General features: G+C 34.5%; 1 protein-coding gene across 11 annotated transcripts in view; it reads right to left on the bottom strand.

Annotated features, from left to right (window-relative positions):
- RABGAP1L (RAB GTPase activating protein 1 like) overlaps window positions 1-14267 on the bottom strand; it is an 865831-nt gene that overhangs the window by 749107 nt on the left and 102457 nt on the right. For 10 of the 11 annotated variants that reach the window (XM_063627303.1, XM_063627307.1, XM_063627305.1 and 7 more), the window contains exons 8-10: window positions 10183-10249; window positions 4544-4646; window positions 655-821 (exon numbers count right to left, since the gene is read on the bottom strand). In XM_063627303.1, coding sequence (XP_063483373.1) covers window positions 655-821; window positions 4544-4646; window positions 10183-10249 — 337 coding nt within the window. The remainder of the gene's footprint in view (window positions 1-654; window positions 822-4543; window positions 4647-10182; window positions 10250-14267) is intronic. The other variant, XM_063627309.1, reaches the window with a different exon arrangement.

Below are 14267 nucleotides of genomic sequence, written 5' to 3'. Positions count from 1 at the left end.
GATGTTCATTATTCTAATAGAGCATTTTTATTCTGATTTTTTAAAAACTCACACGATTAGCATTCGAGTTATGTTTCATTATTATCTGCTTCCTTTGCTATAATACAAAAGTTACATATTTTATCTACTAATACTGCCTAATTTGAGGATATCATAGAAACCATAATTTTGTTCATTTAATATTAAAATAATTTTATAACCTCACTGATGAGTCAAACAAGATGTTCATATAATATTGTCTATCTAATATTACAGGTAGAAATAACTATAGAAATTAGGTATTTCTTGAAAACATTTTCATTAAAATTTTATAAGCATATGATATTTCTGTGCACTGCCTTTTTGGTTTTAAGTAATTGTTTATAAAAGGCAGAAACGTTGTTTTATATGCAGAGTCAATATTTGTTAAGAAGGTTCATACATTACAGGTTTCTAGGGAAAAAGTATATAATTATTAAACTAGCTGGGTTTTTTTTAGCTAATATTACCTAGATGTGACTTTTTCAAACACTCTGTTGGTTGACTTCAAATATCATTTGATTTCTTTGAAGAACTGTATTGTTTTGCAACTTCAGGAATTATCTTGGCATTAAAAAAGAAGTGTGGAAAGAAAAATGTTTGTTACTATATATAAAGAGAACAAAAAGGTCCTACCTGTTTCAATCTCATGAAGAAAGTCTCTGTGAAAGTCTTTCTGCTGAAATACCAAAATCGCTCATTTGCAGGGTACACACGAACTACTGTCTCCAGGAGAAAGCGAACAGGCTCCACCACCTCTGTGACTACCATATCCACTGCCACAGTCATGTATACTCGCTTATCTGTAGTAGAAATTTTCTGGGTTTTATGCTAGCTTTATTATTCATTGACTACTTTAAACAAAGTTTCCTCACTTACGAAAGAATTAACATTCATTACAATTGTAATACCTTCTATGTTTATTTTTAAATGTTCTATTAACATTTTGATTAAATAAGTATGCAAGTATTCCAAGCATGTTTCTTAGGAACTAATAATCCTAAGTGTCTATTAATAAATCACCTGACAATTTTTCTTTTTTCATTCCCCAAATTAGGTCTTTAATACAAAAATAAAAAATACAATAATAAAGGATATATTTTACTCTAAAACTATCTGATTTCCCAGAGAATCTCTAGAAAATCACAGGGATTTGTCCCTTCATCTTATAAAAAAGATAATTGAAATTACTAGGTTTGTTTAATGAGTTGCATGGGAAGGACTGTCAAATCAAAAGAGACACTTGGCCTTCTCCATGTTAAACTTGTACACATAAAATGTGATTGAAAGCTGGGCGCAATGGTTTACAACTGTAAAAAACTTTGGGAGGCCAAAGCAGGCAGATTGCTTGAGTCCAGGAGTTCAAGACCAGCCTGGGCAACATGGCAAAACCCCATCTCTACTAAAAATACAAAAAATTAGCTGGGCATGTTTGTGCCCACCAGCTACTCAGCAACTCAGGAAGCTGACGTGGGAGAATCACCTGAGCTCAGGAGGTTGAGGCTGTAGTGAGCTGTGATCGCACCACTGCACTCCAGCCTGGGCAACCAGAGTGAGACTCTTGTCTCAAAAAAGACAGGTCACTGATATAAATACTTCCACGCTGTACGCTTCAAGAAAAGTCTCCAGAGATTTTTCAGTACCCTCATTGTTGTAATACATATTTACCCTCAGGAAAATCATTAATCAAAGTTCCAAAGAAATAGTCCTGTGTAGTTTTCATATCTATATATTTCATATATATATACGTATATACATATATACATATATATGTATATACATATAAATATTCGTGTGTGTGTGTGTATACACACATATATCAGAGTCCTGACAAGTGCTTTTAGACATAACAGTATTTGTTATCAGCCAAAATTCTAGTTATGATTTGAAATATTTACTAGGCCACAGCCTTCCTTTAATTTGAATCTAGAATCATCTAGGCCAGTGTCTATAGGTTTTCTTCAGTTTCACTATGAGAGGTTAAAACATGAATTTCATTTTATTTTATTTACTCTGCTTGATACTCATTGAGGTTTTTTATTTGTTTGTTTGTTTTGAGACAGAGTCTCACTCTCTCACCCAGGCTGGAGTACAATGGAGCGATCTTGGCTCACTGCAACCTCCGCCTCCAGGGCTCAAGCAATTCTCCCGCCTCAGCCTCCCAAGTAGCTGGGATTACAGGCGCCCGCCACAACACCCAGCTAATTTTTAAAATATTTTTACTACAGACGGGGTTTCACCACGTTGGCCAGGCTGGTCTCAAACTCCTGACCTCAGGTGATCCACCCCCATCAGCCTCCCAAAGTGCTGGGATTACAAGCGTGAGCTACCATGCCTGGCCTCATTGAGGTTTTTGAATCTATGGCCTGGTCATTCCATACGATTTTGTAATTTCCTCATTCCTTTTTAAATATTTTTTAAAATTTATTTTCTTTACAATTTTTAGTTCTCTGTTAAAGCAAAGTCCAAACAACCAAGGCCACCATTAGAAGAAACCCTCAATAGTGTTTTTAAATATTATATAACATTCAGATTCATCAACTGCTTCTCAAATTCAATAACAATTTTATTACATTCTTACTAAATACAGTCTTACTAATAAATACACCTGCCAATTCAAGAGAAACTAAAATTTGTTAGACATTATACTTGACCTGGAGGACCTTAGAGAAAGGAGTAAGAATAACACAAGACAGAATATAACATTCAACTGGATCTTAGTGCAGTGGAAAGATCCAAGACTTTTCATCTCTCAGGGTCTAAACTTCTTCCATAAAAATCAAACTTTATTTGATCACAAATTCTATGAGTAATGTGTAATTTCAAGGACATAATTTAGAAATTTTAAAAATCAGGGCAACATTTTTGTGTGGCAGATGAGATAATTTTAAATTTAAAATGTATACTTTGGGTCAGAATATTATAATACACTATTATATAGTTTATTTTAATAGAATAAATTATAAATAAATTTTATTTGTGGACCAAATAAATATTTTATTGCAAAATAAAACTAAACTAGGTGTTACATTAAAAACATAAAAACTATTTTTATAACTTGATATGCAAAATTCTTATATTTTGTTCTTCGAAACTGTCAACTGGCTTATTTTTATCATTTTTGTGGCTTCCTTCTGAACAAGTATAAGAAAGAAGTTACAGGTATTTGCAAGCCTGTCTCCAGAAATAACAAATTGTGGGTCTAAATTTATTTACTGCTAATAAATGAAAAGTTAAATTTTATATAATATTTTTTTTCTGTTTAGCCCTTATTTTTAGACAGCTTAATATGTGATCAATGTGTGTGATTTACATAAATGGTGAATACTCTAAGGAAATGAAAGAATAATTATCATTTTAATACCCTTCATTAACATATTATACTTTCATATCAGTATTCATGAATGCTTCCTGTCATTAACCAAAAGTCTACTGTGGGTATAAACTAAATAATATAAAATTAATGATAAAACAAACTGATCCATTATATTCTAAATATGAATTAATGGTTTAATGACAGTAAAGTATTTAGGGTAGGAATATAACTCGGCAGGTAAAATTTTAAATTTAGTTTAAAAGTAGATGATGAAGGGCAAAAAACAGGCAATTAACAGCTATCTGGATGAAGTAGGAATGAAAAAACACAATGGAACAACGAAAAATGTGACTACTAAACATTTATACATTCTGTTCAATACTAGACATGATAAATAATATGAAAAGTTAAAAAACTAAGAAAAAACTATTTGCTACAACTGAAATATTTAATATATATTACTAGCATCCCAAAGGCCAAAAGACTGGAGCCAATAATTAATAAATGAAAAACTACAAGTAAACCATAATGCAAAAATAGTTAATAATTTAAAAATATTCAAAATGCCAAAATATTTCCTTTTTATCATTTTCTTTAATATTTCTCCATCACTAGTCTCCATAAATGAAATAACTCTATAGTGGTATATGAAAAACAAAGCCCAAATGCTTTCTCTATAATCTAATAAAATTAATTCAGGCCAGGTAAGGTGGCTCACATCTGTAATCCCAGAGCTTTGGAAGGCAAGAAGATCAGTTGAGGCTAAAGGTTCAAGACAAGCCTGGGCAACAAAGCATAACCCCATCGCTACAAAAATAAAATTTAAAAATTAGCCATGCATAGCAGCACACACCTGTAGTTCTATTTAATAGCTACTCAGGAGGCTGAGGTGGGAGGATTGCTTGAGCATGAGAGTTTGAGGTTACAGTGAGCTATAATGCCCCTATACGCTATCCTGGACAACAGAGTGAGACCCTGTCTCTTAAAATAATAACAATAATAATAATTCACATAGCTTTTGGGGAGGATTTTTTTAAATAGTAGAGATTTCCCCCATAGAAGCATAAAGAATAAAAATGAACCTCAACTTCTCAATAGAAAGAATATGTCCACTTTGAGATTCAAATTTTTTTAAAAACATGATGAAACAACATTGTTCATTATATAAAATGTAAAGGAAACAATAAGGGATCTTTTAAGAAAAGTCACCTTTTGGGGTTTCCTCATTAAGTGCCAGAAATATTGGTGCATTGGGGTTCCACATGCCAGTGATGACATAAGCTCTCCCATCATAGCTCTTTCCCATGGATTCCTATAAAAATTCAAACAGTAATTACTGATAAAAGACATCAAAAAAATCACTACTTTAAATTACATCTTACTTTAAGCAATACAACTTATTAAAATTTGGATTTACAGTCAAGCAGGAGCTTTATATTCATTGTAAATTCTTTTCATCCTACAAAAGCATTTATTTAAATATTAAATTCTTCTACAGCTTTCCTCCAGCACGGTTTCTATTTAAAGACACGTACCCTTTAATAAAAGGAGGCATATACTTACATGCTGAACCAAAAAAACATAATATTGTTACAAAGTTATCTTTAACTTGATCTTGATGCCAATTGTCCAAATCTCATATAAACATAAGAATGTATATGGTTTCTATTAAAACAATAATATAGAATTAGCTGAAGACAGTTAAACTGAACTAGTAGCTAATCACAGTAGGGAAAGTTAATATTTTTCTTCTAATATTCTAATTTTTAATGAATTCTTAAAATATTAATTGTTTGTAGCAATTAATACCTTTAAAATTAACACTTATCATTTTCTATATGTCAGATATTTGTATACTTTCTTACAATCATAAATTAGTATTAGGAGACTAATTTTTGGTTTGTAAGCAACATCCAAGTGTATTAACTCTCTCCCTCTACTGTTACACTTACTCCCTCTTTCTTCCCTTCTCTCCTTCCTCTTCTTCTCCTCCATTCTTTAAGACTACCAAGCCAGCTCTTGACTCTCACTAAAAAAGCCAGCAACTCCTATGGCGAAAGCAAGGCTACTTATAGCTTGTGTATATGTGCGTGGAGAGAGGAGGGGTAGAGGTTGTCCCATGAAAGAACAACACACAGCATACAAGTATTTCCATATGCAAATGAACAGTATCTACAATATTTCAGTTTTTGTAGCAATTTCCTCACATTATAAATAGAGACTTAAAAGGGTCAGACTAAAACAAAGAGAAAAACTTTTCTTTTTTCATTATTACCCATTCACAGATGTTTCTCTGAACCCCCTATAAAACTGTGTCAGTCATTTGGTAATTACTATGTATATTTTTCTAGTGTATTAGTAATACTTCACTAATCAGATTGTGTAGCTTGAGCACAGGGACCATGCATTCCAGAGATGAAACACACTCAAGGTCACTTGTAAACGAAACCCTCTCAGCAGCCCCAACACACTCATACGTTAATGGTCTCTTTCTCCACTCTACACACACACACACAGGCATGTACACAGGCCCCTATCTTCCATCTCTGCTCCCTAATTAGGGCTCCATTTGGAACAGGAATGGGCTTCTGACCCAAAAAGAATTCAATCCATTTCAAGATCAGAACTTGTGGATGCTTGAGTGCTCAAAATCTCTTTCAATTAACAAATACCAAAGAAAGTGGGCAGTCACCAGTGGAAGCTAAAAGGTTTTCATGAGAAGTCAGGCCATGATAGGCCACATATAAGACAAAGTTACAACAATTATGAAATAGGGAAAAAATATATAAAGTGCAACAGCGTATTAGAAAACTGTTAAGTGGTAAGAGAAAATGGAGAAAACAAACATAAAAAACCCTTAAAAATTATAAATTATACAGACAAAAAACAAAAGCAGATACTGGGAGGCAGGAAGGGGGGCAGGGAGCAAGTGGAAGAGAAAATAGCAGAAATCATCATACATGTAAAACTGTTTCATGAAACTTTTGCTTTTTTGCACATACACCACACATTATGAGTATGCTAGATTACAACATAAAATGTATTTTTAACCGTGGGTACAGCTACTGGTCTAGTGTTAATATACGGTTAATTGTAAAGATCCATGAACTTTCTGAGGAATCTCTAGGACTTTAATTTAAAATTTTAAATTGTGTTCCAGTTCCAAGAAACCAAGTTCTACTGAGTTTTCTGCTTTTCTTGGTACCTTGCTGTTAGGCTTTTCCCAGGTATCAATGACTGTGACGAGTTAATGGGTGCAGCAAAACAACATGGCACATGGATACATATGTAACAAACCTGCACATTGTGCACATGTACCCTAAAACCTAAATAATAAAAAAAATAAAAATTAAAAATAAAAAAAATTCTGACTTTCGGCTGGGCGAAGTGGCTCACACATGTAATTCCAGCACTTTGGGAGGCCAAGGCAGGCGGATCACCTGAGGTCAGGAGTTCGAGGTCAGCCTGGCCAACATGGCAAAACCCCGTCTATACTAAAAATACAAAAATTAGCTGGATATGGTGGCATGCACCTGTAATCCCAGCTACTAGGGAGGCTCAAGCAGGAGAATCACTTGAACCCTCAAGGCAGAGGTTGCAGCGAGCCAAGATTGCACTATTGCACTCCAACCTGGGTGACAGAGCAAGACTGTCTCAAAAAAATAAAAAATAAAATTCTAATTTCCTTATTCCTGCAAGTATCTTGACCAAAAATATCCTCATTATTGGAAGAAAATGGAGTCTCTATTACTTATACTCTCCCAAAAAACTAATTGTGTGTGTATACACACACACACACACACACACACAGAGTCACCTGTTGCTTAATGATAGGGATACGTTCTAAGGTATGTGTCATTAAGTGATTTCTTTGTGCAAATAGAATACACTGTACTTATAAAAACCTAGATGGTATAGGTGCTACACGCCTAGCCTGTTGCTCCAAGGCTACAAACTTGTACAGCACGTTACTGTACCAAATACTATAGCAACTATAACAATACTATTTGTGTACTGAAACACAGAAAAGGTACAGTAAAAATACACTATAATCTTGCAGGACGACCGTCTGGGAAGTGAGGAGCACCTCTGCCTGGCCGCCCCGTCTGGGATGTGGGGAGCGCCTCTGCCCGGCCGCCCCGTCTGGGAGGTCTACTGCAGAGGCCAGAAGCAATGTGGGGGCTAGATGTGGTGGCTCACGCCTGTAGTCCCAGTACTCTGGGAGGCTGAGGCGGGTTGATCACTTGAGGCTAGGAGCTCGAGACCAGCCTGGCCAACATGGCGAAACATATGAAAAATACAACTGTTGGCCGGGCGCGGTGGCTCACGCTTGTAATCCCAGCACTTTGGGAGGCCAAGGCAGGTGGATCACGAGGTCAGGAGATCGAGACCATGGTAAAACCCCATCTCTACTAAAAATACAAAAAAATTAGCCGGGCATGGTGACGGGCACCTGTAGTCCCAGCTACTCGGAGAGGCTGAGGCAGGAGAATGGCATGAACCCGGGAGGCGGAGCTTGCAGTGATCCGAGATTGCACCACTGTACTCCAGCCTGGGTGACAGAGCGAGACTCCGTCTCAAAAAAAAAAAAAAAAAAAAAAAAAGAAAGAAAAATACAACTGTCAAACCAACGAACCAAGCGACAACAAAACAGGTCTACCCTGGAGTCATACTCTAATTTTTTCTATTTTCCTCCCTTTCTGATCCTTTATCCCACTTTCTTTTTCTTCCTCTTCCTTATCCTTCTTCTTTGTCAAATAGAGGATTGAGTTATTATCATTGATCCATACAAAGTCCCTCTCTCATTTATTTTCTTTAATTCCCACCCCCCATTTCTATTCCCCATCTTCCCATGTGCAGCCTTCCTAATATGTTTGATATGCATCTTTTTGTTCGTATGTACTTTTAGAAAATGTTTATTGTTTTGTGTGCAAAATAAAATAAAACAAAATTTAAAAAAAAAAAAATCTTGCAGGACGACCTTAAAGTATGGGTCCATCATTCACGGAAATTTTCTCACTCAGCACGTGACTGTTATATATAAGTAATCTGGCCATTTCACTGAAAAATAGATCTTCATTTATAAATAGGACTTTCCTGTCATGAGGATCACATGATATTTGGGAGTGCCATAGGAGTAAAAGTATTAATATCTTGTTCTAGAGGGCAGAATTAAGACTAATTAGGCCAAGTTACAAGAACTATGATTTCAGGTGATTATAAAAAAATAAGTTTGTAACAACCAGAACTGTCCCTTAGACTTTAACATAAGGTAATGAGTTTCTTTTCATTAGAAGTAGTCTAGCTGAGGTTCAATGTCCACTATGAAGATTAACAACACTGGGTAATAACAAATCACAACTGCTAATCATTGCAAATACAAGCCTCTCATTTGCCCAACTATTTGTTGCAAGTAAGCCCCTTCTCTGTCTGAGAGCATGAATGCTCACAACTCTTTTGATTTAGATATTGACTCAAAGGTGGGGAGGACTGTTCTGAAAGTTAGAGAGACATAGTGAAAGGGCCTCAGAAGTTTATACCAGTTCTATAATTCTGTAATCTGAATTTAGGTTTTATGGACAAATCTCTGCAGTAATTCATCTTAGTCTTTTAAACTCTGAAAGACCATGATTAATTTGGACCTAGGATCTTAAAAGTTTTTAATACTTCAATCCTCCTAATCTACTTCCTCATGGAATTTTCAGGGCTCCAAAATGCTAATGGCTTGCCTTAGGTAAAACCACTTTCATTACTGATATGTGTTAAAAAAAAAAAAAAAAGATGTAAGAGACATAGATCAATAGCTAATTTATGTTTTAATAGTCAATTTAACTGGTTGTCCTTACCTGACCCATTCAGGCAGTGCTTCCTCTATATTTCTGTGGCTTGTAGTACCACCAGATACTAAAAAGTTTGTTTCCCACAAGACCATGAACCCACAGATGGCAAGAGCTATATTTTGCTTATATGCAAAACCTCATCACTTCACACAACACTTAGCAGACAAACAAGTACCCAAAAGCCTGAATAAACCATTCCTGTACTGCTATAAAATCAGTATTGATATTACCATGAAATTACTCAAAAAAAAGTTGACCTAATTAGTAATGTTTAACTGATATTTGCAAAACACAGCTGAAAAGAAGAAAGCATATAGTGCTTATTATCACTAAATATAAGAATCTCAGTTCAGTAAGAAACTTTATACTTACTCTAAGATGATTATTTTCCTATAACATCTCCAAATCACAAATTAAATGTTTTCACTAACTGCAATATTAGAAGGTATTTCTATTTGAAAGTTAAAACAGCTTGCTACTTTTACACTAAATATCAACTGTTAAATATATATTAACCTTGAAGGCCATTCCTTAAATAAATATTACTCCTAGAATAAGTGTACTTTGCTAAGGACAGGTAATCAAGAAGAAATTCAGACAGGGAAATGCTTTAAAGAAAACAAAAGTACTCATCACAAACTCAAATTAATAACAGTGCATTAAAATAAATGAAAGGCACCATATTCACTCTGGAGATGCTTGTTATAATCATGTACTTGTTACTACAGGTTCAAAGAAAAGACATCTTTCTAAGAAGCCAAAAAAATAAATGGACATTGTCATAATACAATCCTTTTATTTGTTGCATATGACTGTTTTGGTGGAAATTGTCCTGAATTCCTCTTTCACAAGTAATTTTAAGTTTGCGTTTCCAAATTTAATTATTACTATCACACAGCTGCAAAAAATGATTTTGACAATATGACAAAATTTGTAAATAGAAAATACTTGTCAAATATAAAATAACTATCATCTATACTTGGTTAAGGTGCTTAAGATTATCATTACCATATCCAGTAAATGCATGTCACTGTTCTTCACGTTTCGACCTGGGCTTAATAACATTCCAAAACATCTGAAAATATTGGGGGAAAAAAAGGAGAAATAAGGTATCAAGAATATATAGAAGCCCAGTGAGCAAAAAGCCTTTTTACAATAACCATATAATCTGAGCTCTGTATTTATAAGCTTTGGTTTTTTTTTCTAAGAACACCAGAAATAAGTATTTATGAAGATAGATAATAAAATCACACAGAAATAAGTCATCTAAATTTCCAGATCTGTATTTGCATGTAAAATATTACCAATGATAAGAAACTGCCATAAAAGTGGCCATAAGTTGTTAATTGAAAGAAAATATGGTACTGAGATACAAATTAGTTTCTACGGAGATAAGAGATTTTATTTGCCTTAGACTTATTCCAAACATATAGGTCGAAATTGATTAACCCAGTTAAACCAAAAAAGAGGTTTTTAAAAATAAGAAGATGACACTATGCTCTCTTTGCATCAAACCAGATTAAAAAGAAAGCAAACTATTACCCTGGCCCTCCACAGTCATGTTCACTAAGTAGCATGTTAATACTATATCCTCAGTTTAAAAAAAAAAAGTTATACAAACTTTATTACTAAATGTGCTATTAGTGAAGATATATCCAACATATTTTTAATATACTGTTAACTATTTAATATTGTTCTGTGCTTCCTGATGCCAGAGAAGCTTTAGGAATCCCATCAACACTGCTACTTTATTTGTAAAGGATTTGCATAAGCTCTAAAATTCAGCTAACTCTAAGATTTTTATGTTTGTTAAGCTATTATTAATTCCACTTTACATGTAAGCAAAGTAAAGTCCAGAGAAGTTAAGCAATTTACCCAAATTCATATTGCCATATTATAGGTCTCGTAACTTGAGAAGCAATGTAATCTGTCCACAGGGTCCCTTTGCCAACAATGCATACACACACACAAGAATGTTTTTATTGTAGTTTCCCAAAACTTCAAGATATGCTATGTAACAATTTATAGAAAGGATGAAGAATATAACTACATTAAACATAAGACTTTTTCAATTTCAAAATAGTGGCAGCTAACCACTCAACCATTATTCTGATCCTTGTTGTTTTTCAAAGGTTTACTCTCCTAGTATCATGGCTAATGCTTACATGAGCAAGATAATTGGTCCTGTCCAAATGTAAGCTTAGTAAGGAGTAAATATATACTTCCTGTAAGTGCTTGAGGATCACTTGCTCAAGACTTCCTTCTGGTACCCAAAAATGATCAGGTACATAGCAAAGCTAAAGTTGGTAAGCTCTGAGGATAACTTTTCAAATACAGAGAACAAAATATAATCTACAAGAGAAATAATTATACTCTAGTATTCATAGTTTCAACTATATACTGCTATGATCTCTCTCCTATGAGTTCTTGTAATAAACACTGTCTACTTCAATTAAATAATAATTAATCATGCAATTCACTGTACTATTTCTTATACTATTGCCCTAAATTCTTGCTAAAGAAGAATAAAAGATTTAATTCTTTTTTAGAAATAAAATTTGGACTCTCTAAAAAGTTAGGTCAATGAGAACAGATTTATCTCACACATCCCTACATACTTTGCTTCAGCTTGCATCTCTAATGGTTTTTTGTTTTAAGAACAATGTTCTATATTATAGGGTTTAAATTACAAACCCATTATATAGTCACCATAATAAGTTAACAAATACCAAAGTATGTAAAGAAAAAATAATTTCTCCCTTCTCTCAGCCTCCTTAGGAAATAATGCTAACAGTCTGGAAAGTATACTCTCTTTCTTTTTGTTCTTTTGGAAAATTTAAAGGATTTTTTTATTTTTTAAGGCAGAAAAAGATTTATTTTTTTAATTTTTATTTTTATAGGCATATGGATTACAAGTGCAGATTTCTTACATGTATACATTATGTAGAGATAAAGTCTGTCTGGGCTTTTAGAGTACCCATCAACCAAAGACTGAACATTGTAACCAATAGGTAATCTTTCAACCTTCACCCCACTCTCCCACCCTCCTACCTTTTGTAATGTCTAATGGCTATAATAAAAGTTAAAGTTTATGTTAATCAAGCACTTCCAGGTGAATGATAAAATTTCACATTTTCTTAGCATAATATTTCTATATTACATTGTACTGCAAAAGTAGCCTTAGAGGTTTGGATTTTTCTTAAGGAGCAATACTCATCACCTTATTTTGATAATCTTTAATGCACTAATCTTTCCTTGGCTTGAAAAAAAAAAAAAGGCCTGCCACCAACCAGCATGACCTTAGAGAAAGCACCTAACCCCCTGGGACTCTGCTCCCTCTTCTAGCAAACAGGAAAGGTATAATACGTGAACTTTAAGCACTTAAATTACATAATTATTTTCTGTCAAGCTGTATTAGTCATTTTCAAAATTACACTTCATTAAAGCACATCAGGATTCCTATGGAGGCCAGCAAGATCTGTTAGGAATAATGTGTCAGAAATTAGATAGATATTATTAGTAACATTAACACCTAATAGGAGTATTAAGTGTTTCACTGGGGAGTTCAAAGCATTCAACAGTCTCTTATTAACTCTGTAGATAAGGTAAAAAGCAAATTGCTATCCCACCTATTTTCTCAAGGAGTTTACAGTATAGTGGGGGGGAAAATAAGTAAACAGGCAATTAGAATCTGATATCATTAGTTCTAAAATACCTGTAAGTACATAATATTAACACAGTATAGAAGAGACATCCAACATAATTTATAATATAGTGAATAGCTGATTTCACTGAAAAATTGAAATCAACCTCCTGAGAATGAGCTGATGATGCTATTATATCAATTATTATCATAATAACAGATATTGTTTACTGAATGTCTTAACTTTAAGCCAGGCTCTACTATACTGTTACATTTAAATTTCAAGGCAACCCTCATACAACAAATGATAAAACTGATTTTCAAAAACAATGGCTTTGCCCAAAGCCACATAGCTACTAAGTTACAGGACTGGGATTCATGCCCATGTCTATCACTACAAAACTATATCGTCTTTTACATTACAGCCTGCCAAGGGCTATCAGTAAAAGACTATAAACTCCCTGAGAGACCCTGGGCAAATCGCAAACCTCAAAGTCTCACTTTCCACATTTCTGAAGTACAAATACTTGCTTTCATGCTCATTACGTCAACGTCAACTCAACATGAAAAAACTCCTGGCCGGGCGTGGTGGCTCACGCCTGTAATCCCAGCACTTTGGGAGGCCGAGGCGGGCGGATCACGAAGTCAGGAGATCGAGACCATCCTGGCTAACAAGATGAAACCCCGTCTCTACTAAAAATACAAAAAAATTAGCGGGGCGTGGTGGCGGGCGCCTGTAGTCCCAGCTACTCGGGAGGCTGAGGCGAGAGAATGGCATGAACCAGGGAGGCGGAGCTTGTGTGAGCCGAGATCACGCCACTGCACTCCAGCCTGGGCAACAGAGCAAGACTCCATCTCAAAAAAAAAAAAAAAAAAAAGAAAAAACTCATGGTGAAAGGGCACTGTAAACTATAAAACAGTTGATAATTATAAATCATTATTATAATTACCATTATCATTAAGAAGAGAAAGCTCTGCCTTTCATAGTAGTACTTAGTGAGTGTTTACTCAAAATAGAACTTTAAGCAGCTTTTAACACCAAGTTAACCTCTAGAACAAATACCAAAAACTCTGTATCACTAATATGGCTTTAGACTTAATTGCAGGAAAAAGTGAGAAAAACAGATGTTGTATTAATGTCTTGCAATATGAAACTAATTTTTTAAAAACTTTTACCTTTAGTCTATCAAATCATTAGGAATTACATATATCTCCATGAAGATAAAAATGGAAGGTAGGGAAGGAGAGAGAGAGGAAAAGAACACGGTCTCTTGCTGTACTAAACTTTTATTATTAAAAATGAAAAAGTGGCCGGGTGCAGTGACTCACGCCTGTAATCCCAGCACTTTGGGAGGCCGAGGCGGGCAGATCACGAGGTCAGGAGATCGAGACCATCCTGGCTAATACGGTGAAACCTCCATCTCTACTTTTTAGCATTTTTTAATACAAA

This window comes from Symphalangus syndactylus, chromosome 12 (genome assembly GCF_028878055.3).
Source record: "Symphalangus syndactylus isolate Jambi chromosome 12, NHGRI_mSymSyn1-v2.1_pri, whole genome shotgun sequence".
Lineage (NCBI taxonomy): Eukaryota > Metazoa > Chordata > Mammalia > Primates > Hylobatidae > Symphalangus > Symphalangus syndactylus.
The sequence above is the reverse complement of the archived record's forward strand: the minus strand, read 5'-3'. Positions and strand labels throughout refer to the sequence as shown.